Source organism: Panthera onca, chromosome A2 (genome assembly GCF_046562875.1).
Source record: "Panthera onca isolate mPanOnc1 chromosome A2, mPanOnc1 haplotype 2, whole genome shotgun sequence".
Taxonomy (NCBI): Eukaryota; Metazoa; Chordata; class Mammalia; order Carnivora; family Felidae; genus Panthera; species Panthera onca.
Window position 1 is genome coordinate 45,043,392 of NC_138340.1, and position 23,000 is coordinate 45,066,391.

The 23,000-nt window shown below is 37.8% G+C and overlaps 1 protein-coding gene across 5 annotated transcripts in view; it reads left to right on the forward strand.

Annotated features, from left to right (window-relative positions):
- The window catches only part of CNTN4 (contactin 4), an 898,074-nt gene that overhangs the window by 762,892 nt on the left and 112,182 nt on the right, over positions 1–23,000 (forward strand). For all 5 annotated transcript variants that reach the window (XM_078442806.2, XM_078442805.2, XM_078442809.2 and 2 more), the window contains one exon: positions 5,618–5,768. In XM_078442806.2, coding sequence (XP_078298932.2) covers positions 5,618–5,768 — 151 coding nt within the window. The remainder of the gene's footprint in view (positions 1–5,617; positions 5,769–23,000) is intronic.

The following is a 23,000-nucleotide window of genomic DNA, read 5'->3' on the forward strand; positions in this document are numbered from 1 at the left end:
CTCTAGAAAGGATTGAGTGTCCTAAGCACAGGCCAGGAAGGTCAAGAAGTCATTTACCACGCCACTTGAAGGGAAGAAAGGGATGTGGTATCCAGGCAAAAGCATCATGAGAAGAGAATTTCCTGTTTGAACTGAATTCCTGAATTCTCTCCTACAACATATTTATTCAGCAAATACTGACTAAACATCTACTTTGTACCGAATGCTGTACTAGGTAAGGGATGTATAGATCCATAACACACAGCCTCTGCCTTCAAGGAACTGGTGATGTAGTGATCGCTAGTAACAAATACTACCGTGTTTTTTCAACAATAATTTCTATCTCATGACAAAGTTACAATCAAGTAGGGCACTGTCATACTATGTACTACTTGTCTAACCAAGGACATGAATCTGTATAAGTGTTTACGACATTGTGCCAAATGTAGTAAAATATCACTAATTTGGACTCATATAAGGAGGTTTACCAGCTGAAGCTCTTAAAACATGTAAGAATGATTTTTAGTCAACATGTTAATTCCTGTATAAGATATGATGTTCTAAAATGGCTTTAAAATGTTTTGCTTGGAATAAGAAAAAAATTTTCCACCCATGTTTCCACAGTTAATTTTTGTCTTTCCAAACCTTGTATAAAAAGAAAAAAGGCTAAGCCTGATCATACTTGTTGGCAGAAAAAGTGTTGAGAGATCTTGAAATGGTTCCTGTGCTCAAAACTATTTGTCAGTTACCATAGTGCCTGAAATGCCAACATTAAAGAAGTATTTCTCCTCTAGATCAGGATGGATGAGATACCACTACTCAGCAATAAAAAAGAATTAACTGTTGATACACACAACTTGGGTGGATCTCAAGAGCATTAGGCTAAGTAAAAAAAATCTCAAAAGGTCACATGCTATATGATTCTGTATATAAAATATTCTCCCCAAATGACAAAACTGTAGAGACGGAGAACAGATTAGTGGTTTCTAGGCAGTAGGGAGGATTAGGCAGGAGAGAGCTGAATGTGGCCATAAAGGGGTTGCACAAGAGAAATCTTTGAGATGATGGAATGCTTCCATATCTTGATTTCAGAGTAGTTTTTCAAGTCTACATATGTGATATAATAACATAGAACTAAAGACACACATTGTACCAATGATCACTTCTCTTATTTTGATATTTTATCCTGCTCACATACGATGTAATCCCTGGGAGAAATTAAGTGAAATACACAGGGCCTCTTTATCTTTGTACCTGTCCATCAATAATTATTTCAAAATAAAATTTTGTTCAAACCACGATGTATTTATTTGGCTCTAAAAAGCCTCCTTGTATTTCAGCATAAAGTCCCCTGATAAGGGTGGTGGTACTCGTGCAGATAGCAGAGAGGAGGAGTAGGTATGAAGTTGTTACTCTAGGAAAATATTGGGCTAAGTACTTTAGGTACAATTCATGTATTATTTCATTTATTCTTCAAAACAACTTTGTAACAAAAAATATTATTATTTTGTTTTAAAATAACCTCCCCAAAGTAACAGGAGTCCATAAACCTAAGAGCCACCACGGTAGGAGGAGACCTGGGTAAGCAGGGATTTCAATGAATTAGACCAAAACAAGCAGGGCATCGGCATTAGGGATTTAGAAAGGAAACATTATGCTGATATTAGAATAAAAATAAATAAAAACTCTTACTTCAGAGTTTTGTTGAGTCTCCTTGTGAATATCATCCCTGATTAGGGCTGATTTTGAATCCGCTGGTCTGAAATAATGGCCCTAGAAAAAAGAAGATTCCCACTATAACGGGCCTTCCTAGGTATCTACCCAGCAAGCCAGAAAAAGCTTAGGGTTTTAAAATCTGATACCAGTATTATCTCCCCAGTGGTGAAAACATTTCAATGAATGCATGCACTCTAGATTTATTTTTATGGAATGATGAGGTAATAGTTAAAGATAATAGATAAAGGTTAACATAATCTAGAATTCTGAACTTCTAAAAGGGCCATACTGAATAGTCTCCATCAATTGGCAATGTTCCAAGTGATGTTTCTGCAGAATAACTGCAATAGAACTGACATGCAGAATTACCTTTTCCTCTTCAATAATAGAGTAAAACATCACACTCAATATGTTTCCCAAATGTGACTCCCACTGCACATCTAGATAAGGAGTTATTCTTGTTCTCTCTCTTGAAAAATGTTATGAAGATACAAATCTTCTGTTTTCAAGGGTTCTGTTGGCTACTTTAAATACCCTTGACATGTGACCAAGAGTCCTTTAATTCACTAAAACCAAACAGTTGAGAATTGCAGAGAGAGCTTCTTTCAGCCGGATGCTTCTCATAGATCATGTAATGTTAATAGATTAAAGACCATTGATAAATAATAAAAAGTTGCATTTCCCAAATGGAAGAGGTCCTACAACATGACTCGTTCCAACACTGAGAGAGCAGTGCCCTCTAGTAGTTGATGTAAGAAATATTATCCTCTAAGTACATTAAAGTTAGCAAATGAGGATTTCCCAGTATCAGAGCTACTCTCGGACTCAAGTGGGTAATTTGACAATTGATTTTACCTTTTCTGAGCTATTAAGAACCTACTGAAGTTTCACCTTCAATGTGTACTAAATTTTTAAGTGCCAGCAAGCGTTGGGTTCTAATAGTGCTCAACTGGGGACCTTACCAGTAACTTTTAAAACCTAATTTCTCTGTGAATGTCAAATTTAACAGGCTTCTTTCACTTAAATACAGGGTACAGACAGGAAAAAAAGCATCATCCCTTACACTTAAGGGCATCTTAGGTACAACAGATGGTCACAAAATGGCAGAATGTTAAGCAAACCATTAATGAGGCAAGTATTCAAAAACTGATGAAGGTTTGACAGTTTTGTCCTAGAGAGCACTGCAGCTTAATGTGGCAACTGATAGATCTGCAGGTACAATAATAGAAGTAAATTAAGCAAATTGAGTAAACAAAGGGAAAAGATTTGAATTTATAATTCCATTTTTATTAGTGAAAGGTTTTCAAAGCCACTCTTAATCTCTAGGATATCCAGAAGATAATAGGCACATAAACAGTACAGGAAAAATGTTTCTGAAACTGGAAGGCATGTTTTCTGTCTTCTGTGTGGCTGATACCATGGTATTTCAAGTCTTGTAAAAGCAATATATAGTTTTTTGACAAATACACCCATGTGTTGTGCAGTTTGATTTATGTAAACTCATTTCAAATGCAATTGCAGAATTCCTCCTGAACAGATGAAAAATGTCTGCCTAAAGTGATAAAAATGTGTGTGTAGAAAGACACAGTTTTAAGAAGGGATTTTGATATGATACAAATTTGTAACTCTATTTCACAAAATACGCTTTTTCAAAAACTTCTAGAAATTTGATTTTTTTTTACATTAATATGTCAACACAGTGTTTACCTAAGATGAGAATGAGTCTGTTCTGCTACAAGAACCTTTCTGTGTTCATATTAGCACGTATAGGATTGGTAAATGGGGGAATGTGCCAGTATAACATAAATGCTGGCTGTGTTCATGGATTTCACAAGTGGTAGCCATTGAGCACAGAGCCCACTAACTCAGACCAACACAGATAGTTAGCCAAGGCAAAACTATGTTACCCACGATTCCCCTGACCCACATTGTTCCTCTTGGCTCAGTGTGGCCGTGTAGTCTAACACAGCAGTGCTTATAGCGTGGTTCTCACGAGCCTTTCTGCAGGTTTTACTTGTTTCAAAATCTTTCCAGTTTTACTTGTTTGCTTGAGCTTAGCAACCTCAACTCTTCCTTTAGTCTTTCATCAAACTATCTTCACACATACACACACATTCTGTTTTGTTTGTTTGTTTTTGTAGTATTTATTTGTTAGGAATTTCACTTGTCTTTTTAATCATGCTAATACATTTACTCAAGTGGTTTGTGGGGGGAGTTAATGTTTTTGTTACATAAATATTGAGTAGGTCTATCCTGACCCTATCTTGTTTATAACACTATAATTTTTATTATGTGACTTTGCAGATCATACTAGGAATGCATTTACCTCATTACAGCAGAAACATCTGTACTTGCACACTATTTATTAATTACACTTATCATTATAGAATTATGCTTCAAATTATAGACTCCCCTCATGAATCCAAGGTACACAGATCGAGATATCAATTGCCTACTAGATTCATCTATTATTTACTTTCACCTTCGCATAGTAAAACCAGCCCCATGCATATATTGCATCACCCTTTCCAAACAGTAACCTTGCCACTTTTATTTCTTTCTAGACAATTATAGAAAGTATTTACACACTTAATAAAACACTTGATAAAAATTTAACTTGGTTTCACTGAGGTTGTTTTGTTTTGTTTTGTTTTGTTTACATCACTAGTACATGGTTTGGGTACAATTAAGAAATTGAGGGCTGCCTGGGTAGCTCGGTCAGTTAAGTGTCTGACTCTAGATTTCAGCTCAGGTCGTGATCTCACAGTTGTGGTATCCAGCCCCACTTTGGGCTCCACACTGGGTATGGGACCTGCTTAGGATTCTCTCTCTCCCTCTCCCTCTGCCTCTCTCTTTCTTTCAAAAAGAAAAGAAAAAAAAGAAAGATAAAGAAATTGACCCCCATTTGCCCCACCCACATACATATACACTCACTCTCTGTCCTTCTTTAACTAATTTGTCTTTAGTATTTACATTTCACATTTAACACAATCTGAAATCTTAAATTCCATTACGTCAAACTGCAGGGAATCATGGATATTAACTATAGTAAAGTTAAGGTTCCATGAGATGAATCCCCACTCCAAACAGATCCTAGATCACATTAATTCAGTTAACTCAGAAGAAAATGGAGATTTTTTTTTTTCAGAAAGTCATCTTTTAAATTGCTTCTGAGAGGATAGATATATGTATCTGTTGTTTTAGGAAAGAAATAATTCTTCAATATTATTTCATAGAACCACCTGAGTTCTAAAATGAATTTGAGAACACTCATAGTAAGCATGGAATTGAGTTTTCTAAGAGCAAGCCCCCGTTTCTCCTGCATGAGCCAAGCATTGCGTTAGGGAATAGTAGTAGAAAGCCAGACAAAGCCCTTGTTTTTAAGGAGAAGGAAGTTCACAGAGAGTGGCGATATAGACATTTCAGCATGTTCTCTCATGGAGACATTCACAGAGTGCTAAGGGACAGAGAAGAGGCAGAAACTGTCATCCAAGACGGAATGCTTTAACCTACATAATCAAAAAAATGCTTTATGGATTTTCTGGTTTTGTCTTTCCCTTATGCTTCACTGGAATTTAAAAATTTTTATTCATTTGAACATGGGATAATTTTTTTAAGAGTTCGTCAACAGCATGATGGAATGTTCTATATCTTGATCTTCATTGTGCAGTATGTCAAATTCATCAAGCTGTACACTCAAAACTGATGCATTTTACCATATATAAATTATACCTCAGTTTTTAATTAATCCATCAAAATGTACAATGCTACTTCCTTTACTACAGAAAAAAATTTAACTTCTTCCCTTTGATGTCAAAGGCAACAACAAATGCATTGCAGAAAGAAAAAGCATAAAGCATGATCTAGTGGGATTTTTTTCTTCCATAATAATTAATATTTTATTTTCTCTATTCTCTTCCAGCTACGGGTCCAGATTTTTCAAGAACCCTCTTAAAAAGAGTAACTCTTGTCAAAGTGGGAGGGGAAGTTGTCATCGAATGTAAGCCAAAAGCTTCTCCTAAACCTGTTTACACCTGGAAGAAAGGAAGGGACATATTAAGAGAAAATGAAAGGTACTGTCTTCAGATATTTTTAACATTTGATTAACCTATAATAATTTATTTGTTATTAACAGTTCTAGGTGCGCCTGGGTGGCTCAGTCGGTTAAGCGGCCGACTTCAGCTCAGGTCACGATCTCGTGGTCCGTGAGTTCGAGCCCCGCGCCGGGCTCTGGCCTGATGGCTCAGAGCCTGGAGCCTGCTTCCGATTCTGTGTCTCCCTCTCTCTCTGCCCCTCCCCCGTTCATGCTCTGTCTCTCTCTGTCTCAAAAATAAATAAAACGTTGGGGCGCCTGGGTGGCGCAGTCGGTTAAGCGTCCGACTTCAGCCAGGTCACGATCTCGCGGTCCGTGAGTTCGAGCCCCGCGTCAGGCTCTGGGCTGATGGCTCGGAGCCTGGAGCCTGTTTCCGATTCTGTGTCTCCCTCTCTCTCTGCCCCTCCCCCGTTCATGCTCTGTCTCTCTCTGTCCCAAAAATAAATAAAAAACGTTGAAAAAAAAAAATTAAAAAAAAAAAATAAATAAAACGTTAAAAAAAAATTAAAAAAAAAATAGTTCTAGAGGGAGGAATTTACTATCTACTGTTGATGAACTAAATGTTAATCAAAGAACTGAAGCTTTGGAAGAGGACAGTAAATTAGCTGGTCATTATAATCTTCCTTGGTATTAAGATTCTAAAAAACCCTCCCTGCAGAGAGAGATTGCATGATCCCTGTTGAAGACTGTCAGAGCTGCTCAAAGGTGAGCAACTACAAAAACCTTCCTTAATTTTAGCCTAAAATTTGTTGATTAGCCCACGTTTCTCCATCCTACTTCTTTTTGCTTAAATAAATACTTTTGCTATGACAACCTTTCAAATATTTGGTAATGGCTAGTATGTCCATTTGTTTCTCCTTTTTTTAAGGCTAAATACGGCTAATTCCAAAGCTCATTCTGCACATAACTTAGTTTTGATTATTTTAATGACATCTTTTTGAAATGGCAGTTTCTTTTTCTTTCTGACATAAATTCTTTACTTGTGTATTTCCTTTTGTACATGAATGACATTTAGAATGCATGCTATTTATACAGTGTAAATATATATGGGTTGTTTGGGGTTTTAGGTAAGATTGCACCACATGGCAGGTATCTCTAAGACCTTTTTTGGCTGTCACCCCTGTAAAATATCTCCCACCCCTTTCTGTAATCTATCAATCTGTTGGAAAATGGTAATTATGCATGAGTCTGTGTCAGAGCATTTACTAGCTGTATACATAATGATTTTAATGGATGCTAAAGGTCAAGTACTCAAGGATGCAATGTGGAAGCCTGTAAAATGTATCTGTATCTACCCTTTACACCTGTACACCTTTAGATTTGCATATGCAAATTAGATAATCGCACTGATGATGTTGCCTTTATTAATGATTTTTGTAAACAAACTTGATATAGTTTACAGATGGTGCATTCACACACATATTAAATTCATAATATATATCCTTTCCTGACTCCTGTTATATTAACAAAGCAGTATAGTTTACTGAATATTGGCATGGTGTTCAAATTTGGAGCCATACTTGGAACTTGAAAACACAGTTTCTTATTTTTTAGTCTTCAGGTTTATTTTCTGTTTCACCACGTTGTTTCTCAGAATTAGGTCTGTAGATTACCTTTAATAGTTATACATTTACTTTGTTTATTATAACATAATTGAAGTATAACTAGCATATACCATATGTATTGCCTAGACTAAGGGTACTTTTTTAATGTTTATTTATTTTTGAGAAAGAGATAGAGTCAGAGTGTGAGCGGGGGAGGGCTAGAGAGAGAGAGGGAGACACAGAATCCAAAGCAACCTCCAGGCTCTGAACAGTCAACAAAGAGCCTGATGCGGGGCCTGAACTCACAAACTCCTATCATGACCTGAGCTGAAGTCAGATGCTTAACTGACAGAGTCACCCAAGGTGCCCCTAAGGGTACTTTTGTAAGTTTTAATTTAACAATGATTTAAAGAACAAGTACCTTAAAATAATACAGATAATGGACAGACATGTCAAAATCCATGAATGAATGAAGTTAGAGTAACATTACTGTATCACACATCTTTCAGTGGCTTAAAACAATAAGTCAACTTCTCATTCACATTGCATGCTCATCAGAGGTCTGCAGGTAGCTGTGCTGTCCTCTAAAACCAGGGCTTATGGAGTAGCACCCTCCTGAACGTTAGTATTGCAGAAGACAAAGATGGGGGCCAAACATGCATAGGATCTTAAAGCTTTTGCCCAGAAATGAAACAATTCATTTTCACTCATGTTCTGTTGGCCAAAACAAATCATACTGCCCTTCAGAAGAAGTTATGGTTTATATATACAATGGAATACTATTTGGCAATGAGAAAGAATGAAATATGCCCTTTTGAGCAACATGGATGGAACTGGAGAGTGTTATGTTAAGTGAAGTAAGTAATGCAGAGAAAGACAGATACCATATATTTTCACTCTTATGTGGATCCTGAGAAACTTAACAGAAGACCATGGGGGAGGGGGAGGGGGGAAAAAGTTACATGGAGGGAAGGAGGCAAATCATAAGAGACTCTTAAACACTGAGAATAAACTGAAGGTTGATGGGGGGTGGGAGGGAGGGGAAAGAGGGTGATGGGCATTGAGGAGGGCACCTGTTGGGATGAGCACTGGGTGTTGTATGGAAACCAATTTGACAATAAATTTCATATTAAAAAAATAATAAATGATCATAAAAACAAAAAAATAAAAACATAAAAACATAAATAAAAAGAAATTTAAAAAAAAAAAGAAGTTCACTCCAGCAAGGAAATACAATCTTCGTATGTGTCTAGAAGATAAAAGAAAAAAACCTATTATTTTGAACAGTATTAATGTCAGCTTAGCACTGCTGTAGCTTAACCATTGTTGCATACTGATTCAGTTACTTTTGGGGAAATGGTGTATCAGTGTCAAGAACTCTATTTGATAAGTAAATTTAATTGATTGTTTCTACCACTTGACTTACCACAAAGCTTGTCTTTCTCCAGTTGTTCTTTCTACTACCGATTTGATTAACAGGACTTGCATATTGCTTCAACATTTTTATGGCACTAAAGATGATGTATTTAAACTGAGGAAGCTCCCCATCATTATCCAGTCTTGCTGTTTATCCCCTCCACCTCCAGAGTCACCAGGCATGACCCAAGCTATCAGTATTAGCCCTTCCTTCTCCCCATGGGCGCTGTGTTCTCACAGCTCTGTTCCTTCCTTCTACCTCACTCAGATTTTCTTAAGCAGAGAGGCTGATTTTGGTAATGTAAATGAATCCCAGAGCTGGCCAGGTGTAATGTAAAGGGGAATGATGGTGTGCCCTATCCAAGGGAGGTGCCTGCCACTCAATTCTAGCATTATTGCTGCCAATTGGAGATGCAGGCCAGGTGCCTCCCTATCTTCTCATTCTTCAAGAGAACTAGAAATCTGGACTTTTATTTGAACTCTTTTTATATTTTTAAATGTCAGCAACTAATTTTTAAAAATTTTAATGCTAGTAGCAAATGGGCCATACATCCATAGTCCAAGTTTACTTCATGAGTCGCTGGATTTTTAACTTCTGAGAAAGATATAAACTCAGCTGTACATCTTATAATTACTGAAAAAGGTGAAAAATAGGAAAGATCTTAATATGTTCTCACTGGCAGAGATGAAATTTTGCTATTTTTCTCCTTTTTTCTGATAAAGGAGAAAGAATTAAATAGATAAGGGAGCAAAACAATTCATGAGTGAAAAATTCAAGAATTCTTATGTTAGGAAAGAGTTGACATTGTTAGACCAACACAGAAGGCAAACTTCTTTGTGCCTAGTGACTTATTAGCCCTAATTCTCTTTTGAGATCTAGAATCTTAAGAATCAAAGGGCAGGGGCACCTGGGTGGCTCAGTCAGTTAAGCGTCTGACTTTGGCTCAGGTCTTGATCTCACAGTATAGTCCGTGAGTTCGAGCCCACATTGGGCTCTGTGCTGACAGCTCAGAGCCTGGAGCCTGCTTCGGATTCTGTGTCTCCCTCTCTCTCTGCCCCTCCCTGCTCATGCTCTCTCTCTCTCTGTCTCAAAAATAAATAAAAACATTTAAAAATTTTTTAAAAAAGAATCAAAGGGCAAACTTTTAACCTTTGAGTAAAAAGTTATTAATATCTTAAGTACAAAATACTGGTATAAACAGTGTTTTGGTGAAACAAAACTTAATGATCAAGCACCCTTTTTAGTAATGTTACCCCTTGAGTCTATGTTTTTACTTAGTCAAACACTATTTAGTACGTGATATTTAATTTCTTTTTTGAGCTAAGCAGCCACCTACAAACAAGTTCACGCTAAAAGTATATGAAACAATAGTTTAAAATTTTAAGTTTTTAACTTATTTAATCATATAGTGATATTGTAGTTATCTCAGTGGGTATAGATTCAGACATACTGGTTTAATGTTGACATGTAAACTATTTAAAAATACGTTTGTACGTACTTATTTTGGTTTTTCATGGCTTTAGAAATTTAAAGCATATTCACACTGGCCTCCTCTATATGAAGCATCCAAATGAAAGAGTTAGCTTTGTAATTGTGTGCCTAAAACATGTCTTTTTCTCTTGTACATGTTTCCAGCTATCAGAATGTAGGCAATATCAGATATTTAAAACAAGGGTGAACTGTTAGCGCAAGTACTTTAGCCTTCAGGAAAGGCCTCAAGTCACCGTCAAAGTAGCAAAATTATTTGGATTAATTGACCAATTAAGCCTTCTAAAAGAATAATGTTCATCATTTTGTTTACTTCTAGTTTCTAGACAGAAGGCACTTGAAGCAGATGAGATTGAAGTTGATCTATTAGAAACAAAAACATCAAAATACAAAAGTAGCAGAATCATTCATAAAAACCTAGGGTCCTAGAATTATAAGGAGCCATAAAACCTTTCAACCAGAATGGACTCTTTGGTGTAAGTTACAGAAATCCACCTCAACACTAACTTCAGCACATTGGCTTGTACACCTGAGAAGGCCAGGGATGGACTGTAACCGAAGGTGTGACCAGGCTCAGGTGCTCACACAGTGGCATCATGTGTGACTCATCTGTGTTCACTCTATCTTCCAGCGGGCTCTCCTCTCCGGGTGGTAGGATGGCTGTCTGCAGCCTCATGCTTGCCTTCTTTTCTTAGGTTCTCGTAACAATTCCAGAATAGATTTTCACATAATTGAATACACCTGCCTTGGTCATTGTTCTCCCCTAAACCAATACATTCAAGGATCATGTAATGCACTGCATAGGAAAACATGAGGCATGCACTTGTTCTAAGAGGGTGCATAGGGAAGCTCCACTTCAAACCACATGGGCTGAAAAGGGTTTCCCCAAAGAAAGAAAGGCAAGGTCCTGCTTCTAGAACAACAGTAAATGAACGCTGGGCAGACAACAATGCCAAATTCCTACTGTAGTTACAGGGCCCAGCTTTCATTCCAGGAATAGGGTTCCCCCAAATGGCTGGACCCTTATCCTTCTCTGATATATCTAATGATGGAGACCTAACTAATTGTTAGAATTTTTTTTCTTCATAACCTATATCCTTATAACTTTCACTCATTGTGTTTTCTTTTGCTTTTGAAGTTATATGATAAATCTCATTTTCTCCACCCCAGTCCTTCCTTTTATATACTAGCAGACTACTGTGATACCCTCTTTCAATTCTTTTCAAGCCTAAATGTCCCTGATATTCTTTATATGGCATATTTTTGCATTCTCTCACTTCCCTGATTGTCTTCTTCAATGTCTTTCTAATAGAAAGTATGTCACCTAGAATTAAAAGCAGTATTAATAAAGGGGATAAATAGCTTTATCTTATCTCTGTAGAAAGTATGATAATTACCATTATATGATGTATCTAAAGAGGAAAAATTATCTTCAGTGAGCTTAGATTAGTAAGGCAGGCAAGTGTATAATGCATCATAGAAAGACCACTCACTCCCAAAGGTTATTTTTTTTTAATTATCTTCGTGCTTAAAGGGGTAAGTGTAGTTGACTGGAAAATTCACTTAGAGGAAATATTTTACTTCTCACTGAAGCTGAAGAAATGAGTGAAATGTTACTCTAGTTAACATTGTGTAAATAAAGACTTTGTGGCCTTACTCATGCTTGAGAATTTCCCTCCTTTTTTAGACACTAAGCTAATAGATTTTGTCAAGCAAATTCATAATAACCAATATAGATATGCCACTGAATGTTTCTGAAAAGAATCTGAAACCTACAGCCTGCATGTCACAGGCATGGTTTCAGAACAGCAGCATGGCTATTCTGTCAAACTAGCCAACTCCAATTTTGTTCAATGAATGAAGAATGTATTGGGTACTTGCTATATGCTAGGCCGTCTGCTTGGTGCTAGGGATAGAGAGAAAGAGGAGACATAAACCCAGCCCTCAAGATTCTCATAGACTATTGCAGGAACCCAGTAGCAAAATAACAATATGTTTCTCCGTAATCCTAGGGCATATGTTATAAACGTGATGTACTAAGAAGGAACATTGGAAAATGTAGGTCAACAATGGATTGTGGAGGCCTTGAATTTTATGTCTGCAGAGTTTAGACTTGAACTAGAAGACCCTGGAGAAAATGAAAGGATGTTATGCAAGCAGTACATGGTCATACAAGTACTGTGAAGGGATTGCTTCACCTGCAACATAGAGAAGGAATCAGAGAGGAGCAAGATTGGAGAGGCAGAGAGACCAGTTGCAGACAGTAGTCTAGGATGGAAATGAAAAGGATGACGATTCAGTCTTTTGAGAGTAAAAGAGGGACGACAGATGGGCTTTTAAAGGGTAAAATCTGAAAAGACTTAATGATGTATTAGGTAGAAAGATTTTATAAAGAAGGAGGGGTAGGGAAAGACTCCCAGGATTCTACCTTGAGCAGCTGGTGCCTGGTAGTGCCAGTGCCACAATGGTGAGTCTATAAAGAGGAAGTCTGAGAGGGGAAAGTAAAAAGAGTAACATTAGAATGTTGAATCGGAGGTGCCTACAAGTAGAGGTATCACATTCACATAGAAATTCCCATTCAAGTATCACCTATTTGGCAAAGATTTTTCCCACTAACCTGTTTCGAATTGTAAAGTCCCCATCCTGTTTATCTGTTTTATACTCTCCATAGTTCTCATCACCATCTCACATACTGTATATTCACTGTCTTCCCCACCCTCCACCCAATCAGAATGTAAATTCCACAGGAACCAACAATGTATGCAGGTGTGTGGTGCATGCGTGTGTGTGTGGGGGGGGGGGGGGGAGGGTGTTTGTCTGGCTTAAACAATATAACATCTTACAGTCCTGGAGATCAAAAATCTGAAATGGGTCTCACTAATCTAAAATCTGGATTCTCTAGTTAAGAATTTGTTTCCAGCTTTCTAGAGAACACCTTCATTTCTTGGCTCAGCTCCCCACCCCCTCCATCCTCAAAGCCAACAAAGACGAGTCAGAGTTCTCACATCACATCACTCTGATATCTTCTGCCTCCTCCTTCTTTCTTGTGATTACATTGGGCCCTTTGAGTGTGTTTTGTTCCATTCTGTAACAGTAGCATCTAGGACAATGCCAAGTATAGATTAAGTGCTCAGTAAATATGTCCAACAAGAAAGTTGAAACATAGGTCTGAGTTTAGGAGACTAATGAGACTTAGGTATCATCAGTAGATAGGAAGCCATGGAGTAGGTCAATTCATCCAGAGAGAGTTTTGTCAAATAAAACCATCTGTGAATTAAAGGAAGAAACCCTGAGGAAGAGCCCCATACACAGAATGGTGGAAGCAGAGCCTGATGGAAGGATCAGGAGAACACGCTTAAAGGGGTAGAAAAACAAATTGGGGAATGTAACAAACAAAAACCAAGAGAACAGAAAGATTCAAGAAGGAGCAAGTGTTTAGTGCTTTCAAGAGATCCAACTAAATAACAGCTCAAAGGTGACCCTTGGGGTTAGGAACCTTGATATCACCTTGGGCAGAACACTTTGAGGCCACGGTGGACCACTCTTAAAGACACAGTAATAGTATATAAACATCCATATTTTTAGGCATTTCTTCACATACTGTAATATATATTTAGGTTTGCCTGATCCCCACAGTCTAATCAGATCAAGTCTAGCAGTCTATGAGAATATTCAACCCAAATAGGAATAAAATTCATATTCATGTTTCTTGCCTAGAGACAATGAAGTCTGCCTCCGAGGTGAAATTAGATCATGGTCCTAATATGCCTCTTTTCCCAAAGGGCTTTGGAAGAGTTAAAATTCATGTAATACATGGAGGCAAATCCCAGCACTGGGCTACAAAACTCCATGTTGTATATAAAGTGTGAAACCCTGGTCTGAAGATTCTGGCAGTCTGGGAGGCAGAGCAAATGTGATGGCAGGTATTTGCCCAGAAGGCCGATCGAATCCTAGCATGGAAAGGAAAGTTTATTGCTTTAGGCATTCTGTTTCTCTTCTGGAAGCACAGTGTCTATATATGTGCTTTTAATGAGAAACCTGCGCTCAGGATATCTCTTACAGTTGCTACAGAGCTATACAGCTCAGTTATTAGGAATTCTGCCCTGGGGAACAATTATGTTATTGCAATAATTAGAGGCAGTTCATCTCCATAATAATGGAAATCCTGCCTTGGAGGCAAAACAACATCAAAGCAACATGAGCATCATTGCTCTAGATAGAATCTGTTGCCTTGCTTATTGGTAATACTATATCATTTTAATTTTGCATGTGCAGTTATAGAAACAGCTTATTCTGCTCTCCAAATTCAGACCTAGAACTTTCCCCTCTTGCCTCAGTTTGTGTCTCCTAGAGCCATGGGCAAAATAGTTATGACTTTAAGCTCCCCTGAAGTGCAGTCGTGGAAGAACTTAGAGAGGTTTGTTTTTAAACGTTTGTAATGATATGCAGGCGTAGTGTTGCAGGAGACTCCATGAACTTCTCGTCAGTCACTACCCTTTTCTCCCTCAGTATAATATGCCATGTTGTGTTATGGTCAGGGGTTAACTGATGGCCATACTCAGGCAGGGACTACTACTAACCTGTTCTATTTATATGGTCATGGTATTAGTTATGCCTCAAGACATGATTACAAGAACACCAGATTTTTAAGTAGAAATATCTGAAATAAGGTCCCCAATATAAAGGCAACACTTGATAAAAAAAATTGTTTTACAGGTGTCTCTCATAGTATTCCTCTTTTTTTAGTCAATCTCCCTTCCCTGTCCTTGTTTCTATCCTTATTATCTCTTGTATGGACTTTGCAACCATTAAACGAACCCCCTAGCTGGTTTATTTGGAACCAGCCATCACTCACATCTTCCACAAGATGCAACTTCCTATATCACATCTCCGATAAATTCAATCCAATAAACATTCATCACACACTTCCTTGGTACAAGATGTATTTGAGATTATGAACATACTGTAATTTTTAAATTGGGGTTCTACAGGGGTCATAAGAAAATGGATGAAATTTCTATAGTGGTTTAAAGGATAGAGACTTCCAATCTTATTACAGTTACAAATTTTATTTTTTTAATAATATATAAAATAAAATTCTATAGTCTTCAACATACATATACATATGGGTATTTTTATATACATAAATAGGAAAAAGCCTGGAAGGAAATTTATCAAAATGTTAACCGTGGTTTCCCTGGGAGTTGGGACTATGGACTTTTATTCTTTCCTTCTGTCCTTCATTTCTTTTTTCTTTTAAAGTTATAAATTTTATATTTATGAGTATGATTATTTGAGTGATGTTCATTTTCCAAACAGGCTGAAAGGGCCATGAGGAAAAGTGCCGTTTGTGTTTGAGCACACTGGATACCCCCAGCTCCTGATAGTGTGCCTAGGGTACTCTAAATACTCGAGGTTTTTTTATGAAATGAATGAACCAACCATCCAAACTCATCTGATTCTTGGTAGACTATGGTGGAGAAGGTGGTGATGGGCTATTTTAATGGAAGGAACAGCCAGAATGAAACATATTCAAATGGAAACTAGGGATGAATATTTGAGCAGAGGGAGATAAGGCTGGAAGATTTCTGTGATTCAGGCTTTGAAAGGTATTGCCTGGCAAGCCAAAGGGTTTGCGCCTCACTGAGGAGCATACGGAGTTAGGGAATGATTTTGGCATGGGTCTCCACACTTGCTATTAAATTGTTTCCTGTCCTTGATCAATTGAGTTCAGTGTGTGTACTCACATAGCATGTGTTGTGATTTACTGTGCACCCATCTGGGAAATCACTTGACCTTCATAGGGCAGTGTTTCTCCATCCCTAAAGCAGAGATCCAGAGATTGTTTCCAAATTCAGGTCTGCAGACCAGGGCTAAACTGACTGCCACGGAACCGACAGAGGTACATTTAAAAATGAGAATCCCACTCTTCATACCCAGAGATTATTTCCAAGGAATTCTTAGATGATAGCCAGCAGTATGAATTTGTTTTTACATTTCCCTGATGATTCTAATGTAGAGCCAGGTGTGACACTGTATCAGTGGCTTGCCATTGACCTCAGTACAGATAACCCATCACATGACCAAGAAGACCTCCACAATGGTCAGACTCCTGCCTCGCTGTTGTATCTGCTCTCTCACTTGCTTGCCTTCACATTTGCTTCTTGAGCTATGTGGGCCTCCTGTCACCTCTTCAAATGACCTTACTCCTGTGACAAAGCCTTCAAACATGCTGCTCTCTCTGCCTGAAATACTTTTATCTAAGGCTCAACAAACTACAGCCCACAGGCCACAATCCAGCCTGCCACCTGTGTTTGCACAGCCTGCAAGCTGAGAGTGGTTTTCCATTTTTAAATGGTAGAAAATAAATCAAAAGAAAAATTTTGTGACACATGAAAATTAGATGAAATTCAAATTTCGGTCTCCACAAATTAAGTTCTATTGGGCACAGCCATACTCATTCATTTACACATTGTCTCAGCTGCTTTTGAACTACAAGGGCAGGATTGAGTACTTGCAACAGAGACTGCCTGGCCCAACAAAACCTGAAATATTTACTTTCCAGCCCTTTATAGAAAAAAGTTTATCAACCCCCAATCCAACTCATGGCACATTGCTAACAATGTTGGGTATTAAAACATCTTTCTAGTAATAGGATGTTCCCTTTGCTTGGTTATTTTGATATTATTATTTTGGCTTTATTTTGGTTGACTGTGCCTTTTACTCATCCTTTGTGACTGAACCTTTTGATTGAATTGTAACTTCCACTGAGCCCATCTGATGCAATGTAATATGTAAGTAAATTTGGTTGGAGACGTGTATGTGCTCCCTTCTGTCTCTGTCTAGGGCAGTGGGTCCCAATTTATACTGGGAGAACTTCTCTTCATACCCCCAAATGCTTGTACTCCCTGGAGAAATCAGAGCAGGGGAAGGTTTAAGGGTGAAAACACAGAGGGTGAATGGTGGTGGGGATGGAAAGGAAGGTATAAACCTGAATCTCTTCCCCAAATTTCTGGAAAACCAGTAAAAGAAAGAAGTGATAGGAAATCTTCATTCCTGGTTGAGGATTGTGGTTTACCTAGACTGTTTTATATAGGGGTTTTCATTTTAATTTTATGATTATAAAAATTATAAAAGTCTAGTTCAGTTGAAGGAGGAGAGAAGATAGTGATTATGACTTGCTTCCTAAGGTTTTATAAAATTCAGCTATTAAGACAATATATACACACTTGTAATAATTTGGAAACCACCAGTGAAGTACACGTTAATACAACAGAACCCAAACAAAAGTACACAGCAGTGCTTAGGAAACACACAAGGAAGAAACTCTTGGAGTCAGGCAGGGTCTAGCAAAATTGACTTCCCATAGGATGTGAGTTTAAGCTGTTGTTAAAGAAAATGATCCACACAGAGAGGCAGAGAAGGAACAAGTAAGTCACCACGTTGGAGCTCACGCACATGCATGATGAAGTGATAGACATGAGCGAATGCTATACAAGAAATGAGGTAAGAGGATCCAGCCAGATGGAAGGCTTGGGATCTGTAGAGTTTAGATGGGAGAAATGGAAGAATAGTCAATAGGGAGATGCTTCAAGTTCTTTTCTTTTCTTTTTCTTGGGGGGGGATACTTCAAGTTCTTAACAAGATATGATTAACATTGCAAAAAATGTTGTTAAATATAAAATAATAGTGACAGAAACACTGATTCAGCTTGGCTATGAAGAAGTTCAGAAATCTCTAGCAAGTAAGTTGAAATGAGACTTTGATCTCCTTTTGTGTCCCTAGTGCATTCATGAATAAACCTTCGGCTTTGGGAATCCTTGGGGATTTGGGATACTTATTACTTTGGCTCTTCTCATATATTTTTTGGTTATCTTGTGGCCATCATTTTTATCCCATTTTTAAAAATAATAATACTGGTAGTAGCAACAACAATAATAACTAGCTTTTTTTTTCAGTCTTTTTGATACCTCTGCTAAACATTTTGTATATGTTCTCTTTTAGTCCTCAGAAAATCGTTATGAGATCAATCCTGTTGTTAACCCTAGGCCCAAAGAGGGTGTTTACCATACCTCAGGTTGCAAAGCTCATTGGTAGTTTTAGAGCTGGGATTCAAATCCAAGTATCACTCATGCCAGAGGCATGTCTTTACCGGCTTTGCTGGAAGAAGGAACAGGCATTAGATGCTTCTCTCTACTGCAAAGAGAACATGAAATCTGGTGATAAGTTAATAAATTATTAGTAAAAATAAAGAACTGCTTTCATTGCCTCTTTTGAAACAGTAGAATATTGCTGGCACCTTTATTTATTTTTGTATTTAAAAAAAAATTTTAATGTTTATTTTTGAAAGAGAGGGAGAGTATGAGAGCCTGCTTGAGCAGGAGAGGGGCAGAGAGAGAGGGAAACATAGAATCCGAAGCAGGCTCAGGGGCTTGAACTCATGAACTAAGAGATCATGACCTGAGCTGAAGTTGGTCGCTTAACTGACTGAGCCACCCAGGAGCCCCTTGCTAGCACCTTTAATGCGGGTAAGGTGACTGCTCAAAAGAAGCTTTTACTGTTATTTGTTTTTTATTTTTAATAATAAATTGCAGCCTTCATATCCATGCTTTTATAGTTTCCTGGGAGGAAAGAGGCATGGTCTGATTTCAGGGCTGGGTTAGAACCATCTAAGACCCTTGGAGAAGAGGTAAATTAAGTCCTTGAACTACCTCAGCAGTGCCTTTGTTCAGAGAAAATAGCTCTGTAGCGTCAAATGGATTTAAGTGATCATGAAAATATTCAAACCAAAGTGGCATGTAATTAAGAGCAATTAGAACTGAAGTGATGTGACTGGATATTAAAGCCAGACATGCAGTGTTTGTGCCTTCTCAGTAGACACAAGGCAGATAATTTGGGCTCCTCCTAACTTTGTCATCTCTAGAAATAAAATCTGCTAGACTGCTCAGATGTATAGATGCTATGTAAATATTGAAGGTCTGGGATCTTATGTGATGTTTGACCCTGTGTTTCTGTTGTATAGTTTTATCCTCATATTTCACTCACATATATGCCAGAGTTAATTAGATCTCTACTAGTAAATATCCATCATGGTGTTGCTAAATCCCTTTTGCCAAATGATCTAATTAGAGCAACACTTGGCTCTCTATATAATTACAACATATGGCACCTAGAGGGTACGTATAGTAGAATTATAGGTTTCCTGATGAGAAATCCAGGTGGTGGGTAAAAGACTCTATTAAACTAAGTTGGTGTGTATGTGTGTGTGTGTCTGTGTGTGTGTGTTTTAATATATACAATTCCTCCTACTGTCCCCAGAATGGGAAATATTTTGTAATTCAACTGCCTTTCCCACATAAAACAACATAATTATATCATAAAATGGGAGTTTTAAAATTTAAAAGAAAGCAAATAATTGATAGTATTAGCATAAATTATTTAATCCTCCATGCCTCTAAAAAGTATCATGCATAGAAAGTCAGCAATGTTGAAAGCTCTCTGTAAATAAATTGTTTGATGGGACATAGTCCTCCCTTCGAGCAAGATCACTTACCGAAATGGCTGCTAAATACATAACAAAAATGGGACTGAATCCTTTAGCCAACCAGAAGAAGGGTCTCTTCATGCCTATTTATAATCTCTGGAAGTAAACAAACCAGTATGGATAGATGATGCGTTCAGTTTCGGTATATTGAATTTGAAGGGCTTATCATATGGTGGTATTTTGGAGCCCACTTGCATAGGCTTCAAAGAGCTGATTGGACACTTTTCTTCCTAGGTCCATATTCAGTGATGTCACATTGGTAGCTTGACATTGACCAAAGTGAGAATGCTTATACCATGAAAATTGGCACATATCAGGACATTTTTATCCACAGAGGAGCACTGGTTAAACATTAAGCAGCACATCATTATTTGTGGGACATTGTGCAGCCAGGTTGGAGTTTGTGGGACAGATCAAGACTAGAAACATAGTTTTCCAGCTCATCTTCCTTGAAGTGATGAGAGTGAATAAGATTCATTGAGAAAAGATAGAAAAACTAAAGAGTTATGAATTGTGTCAAGTGCATGAGAGAGTAAAAGAAACCAAAAAATTCATCAGAAAACTAAGAGGAGAAACAGGAAGTTGGAGTTCTGTGAAATTCTAGGTGAGAGAGTATCATAATAGGCAGTATCTGACATTGTCAGATGTCACTGAGAGGCCATAAAGAATGAGGACGACTAACTGTATATATTTGGTCTGGTAGTACTGAAGTCAAAAGTAACCTTGAAATAAACACTCAACAAGAGCAAAGAGCAAAAGCTCTACTGGTTGGATGATAAGCAGCTGGGTGCAGTAACTACTTTTTGCAGATGTCATGTAATCAAACGAGGAAGCTTAGATATGCTGGAGGGGAGGGACACATTTGTGGCAAGGATCTTATTCAGATGGAGAACATTGGGGCATATTTATAGTCTGAGGAATTCACACTGGTAAAGTAGGAGTTAAAGATGTAAGCAAGGGGAGATGATTTTCAAGGAGACAAGAGGATATTGGATCTGAAATAAATTATTGTGGGAAAGAAGGATGAACTTGTCTTCTTCTCTGACTTTGGGGAGGAAGAGAGGGTGGGTAAGGGCACAGAGAGATAAGTATAAAATGGAATGTTGAGGAATTTCATGTAATATGGCCTTGATCATGATATTGAAATAATGAGAGTGAAGGTCATCTTTTGAAAGTGTGAACCTGGGTGGGGGTCTTGAGAGAAAGGGACATCTGGACTGTCTTTTATGATCAGTGGGACAGAAATTAAATAAGATTTGGATTGTGCTTTTTATTTTCAGTTGCTTTCACACATGTTGACTTTCCCACATATTGATTTGCTCTAAAGGGTTTTATTCCAAAAGAGGTGGTTTGTTCCAAAGGATGCATAAAGTTGTTAAAGAAAAAATGAGGCTTGACTGCTGTTAACACCAAGAAAAATGTTTTTCAGGTGAATTCAATATGTCCTGACTCAGAAAAAATAAACAGTGTACTTTAAAATTACTATAGCCCTTTCTCATTTTCTCAAGGACTCACTCCTTCAGCCATCCTGCCCTTTCCTAGATTATCACACTCTCCCTCCTCTTTCAACTGTTGGATAGTTCTGGTCAGCATATCTTTATCTTTCTCATTCACTTTGCCTCCTTTGCTCTCTTCTACCTCCACTCTGTCTCTAAACAATCCCATCCTCTCCCATGGCTTTAAACACCATCTACGCTGACATCTCCCAGAGTACATCTTCAATTCATTATCTGCCCTGAGCAATTTGAGCTTAATGTGCCCAAAACAGAAATTCCTGCCACCGCCCTCTACCCTAAAACCTATTCTCCCAGTTACAACACCTCCTTCTTGTTGCTCAAGACAGAAACCTAGAAGTCATTCTTGATTTCTCTCTTTCAACATCCCATATATCCAGTGCATTAGTAAATTTAGTAAAGTCTACTTCTGTAGAATATATAGAAACTATCTCCTTCTTTTCCATCTGTACTGCCAAATGCCCTGGCCCAAGCACCATCATCTCTTGTTGAACTATTGCAGCGGCCCCATCTTAGTCCGTTTAGGCTAGTATAACAAAAATACCATAGACTAGGTGGCTTAAACAACACACATTCATTTGTCATAGTGCTGGAGGCTGGAAGTCCAAGATCAAGGTGCCGGCAGATTTCACTGTCTGTTGCAGGCCGGCTTCCTGGTTCATAGATGGTTGTTTTCTCATTGTGTCCTCACATGATGGAAAGAGAGAGGGATCTCTCTGATGTCTCTTTTATAAGAGCATTAATCTCATGCATGAGGGCTGCACCTCATCACTTGATCACCTCCCAAAGCCTCACCTCCTCATGCTATCACATTGGGGAGTTAGGATTACAACGTAAGAATTTTGAGGGGGCTTGAACATTCAGTCTATAATACCCACTAACTGGCCACCCTGCTTCTATACTCACCTGTTCTCTGTACCACAGCCAGAATGGTCTTTTTAAAATGTGCATCAAATCTTATCACTAATCTGAAGGTAGAAATTAAGCTGTTGACCATGATGTTTAGGGACTACATGATCTGGCTCCTTATTGTGTTATTTCTGGGTTTTGTTTTACTAGCCTCCCCCTCACAGGTCTTAAGTGTCAAGATGTCTAACGTCAAGTGTATCTTCTTTCCTGTTAGACCACCAATGGCCTACTTGCCTCTTCAGTTCCTTCTTTGTAATTTGTAATTACATATCTATTTCTTGTTTTACTTGACTATGACGTATCTTTCCAAACTGGTGTGTAAACTGGATGAGGACAGGACCTGTTTTTATTCACCACTTTTTGTCCAGTGCTAGCATATGAATACCACTGAGAGATATATTCAATCATTGTAGAATAAATGAAGAAAGGAATCAATGAACTGACAGTTTGCCTGATTTCACAAAGATTTAAGGTTCCCTAGAAAAAACAATACAAGCAATAGAAAAGACAAAAGTAAATAATTTAGAGAGTGGGAATGATGGGAAATTATCAGTAGAACACCCAAAATGTCAGAAAAGAAATTAGTACTTGGAAATGCATTCTGTATGGTTCACAGATATGAATGTAACTGTCTTACTACCTAAGCAAAGAAAGAAATGTAATTAAAAGAGCTATAGTGTTTATAAGATTAAAAACAATTATTTTGCCTTATAGGGGAGTCTTAAAAAAGTTTCTCCATGAGACACAATTACTATAGTAGATATAAAAAAAGATTTCATAGATGTGACAAAAGTTC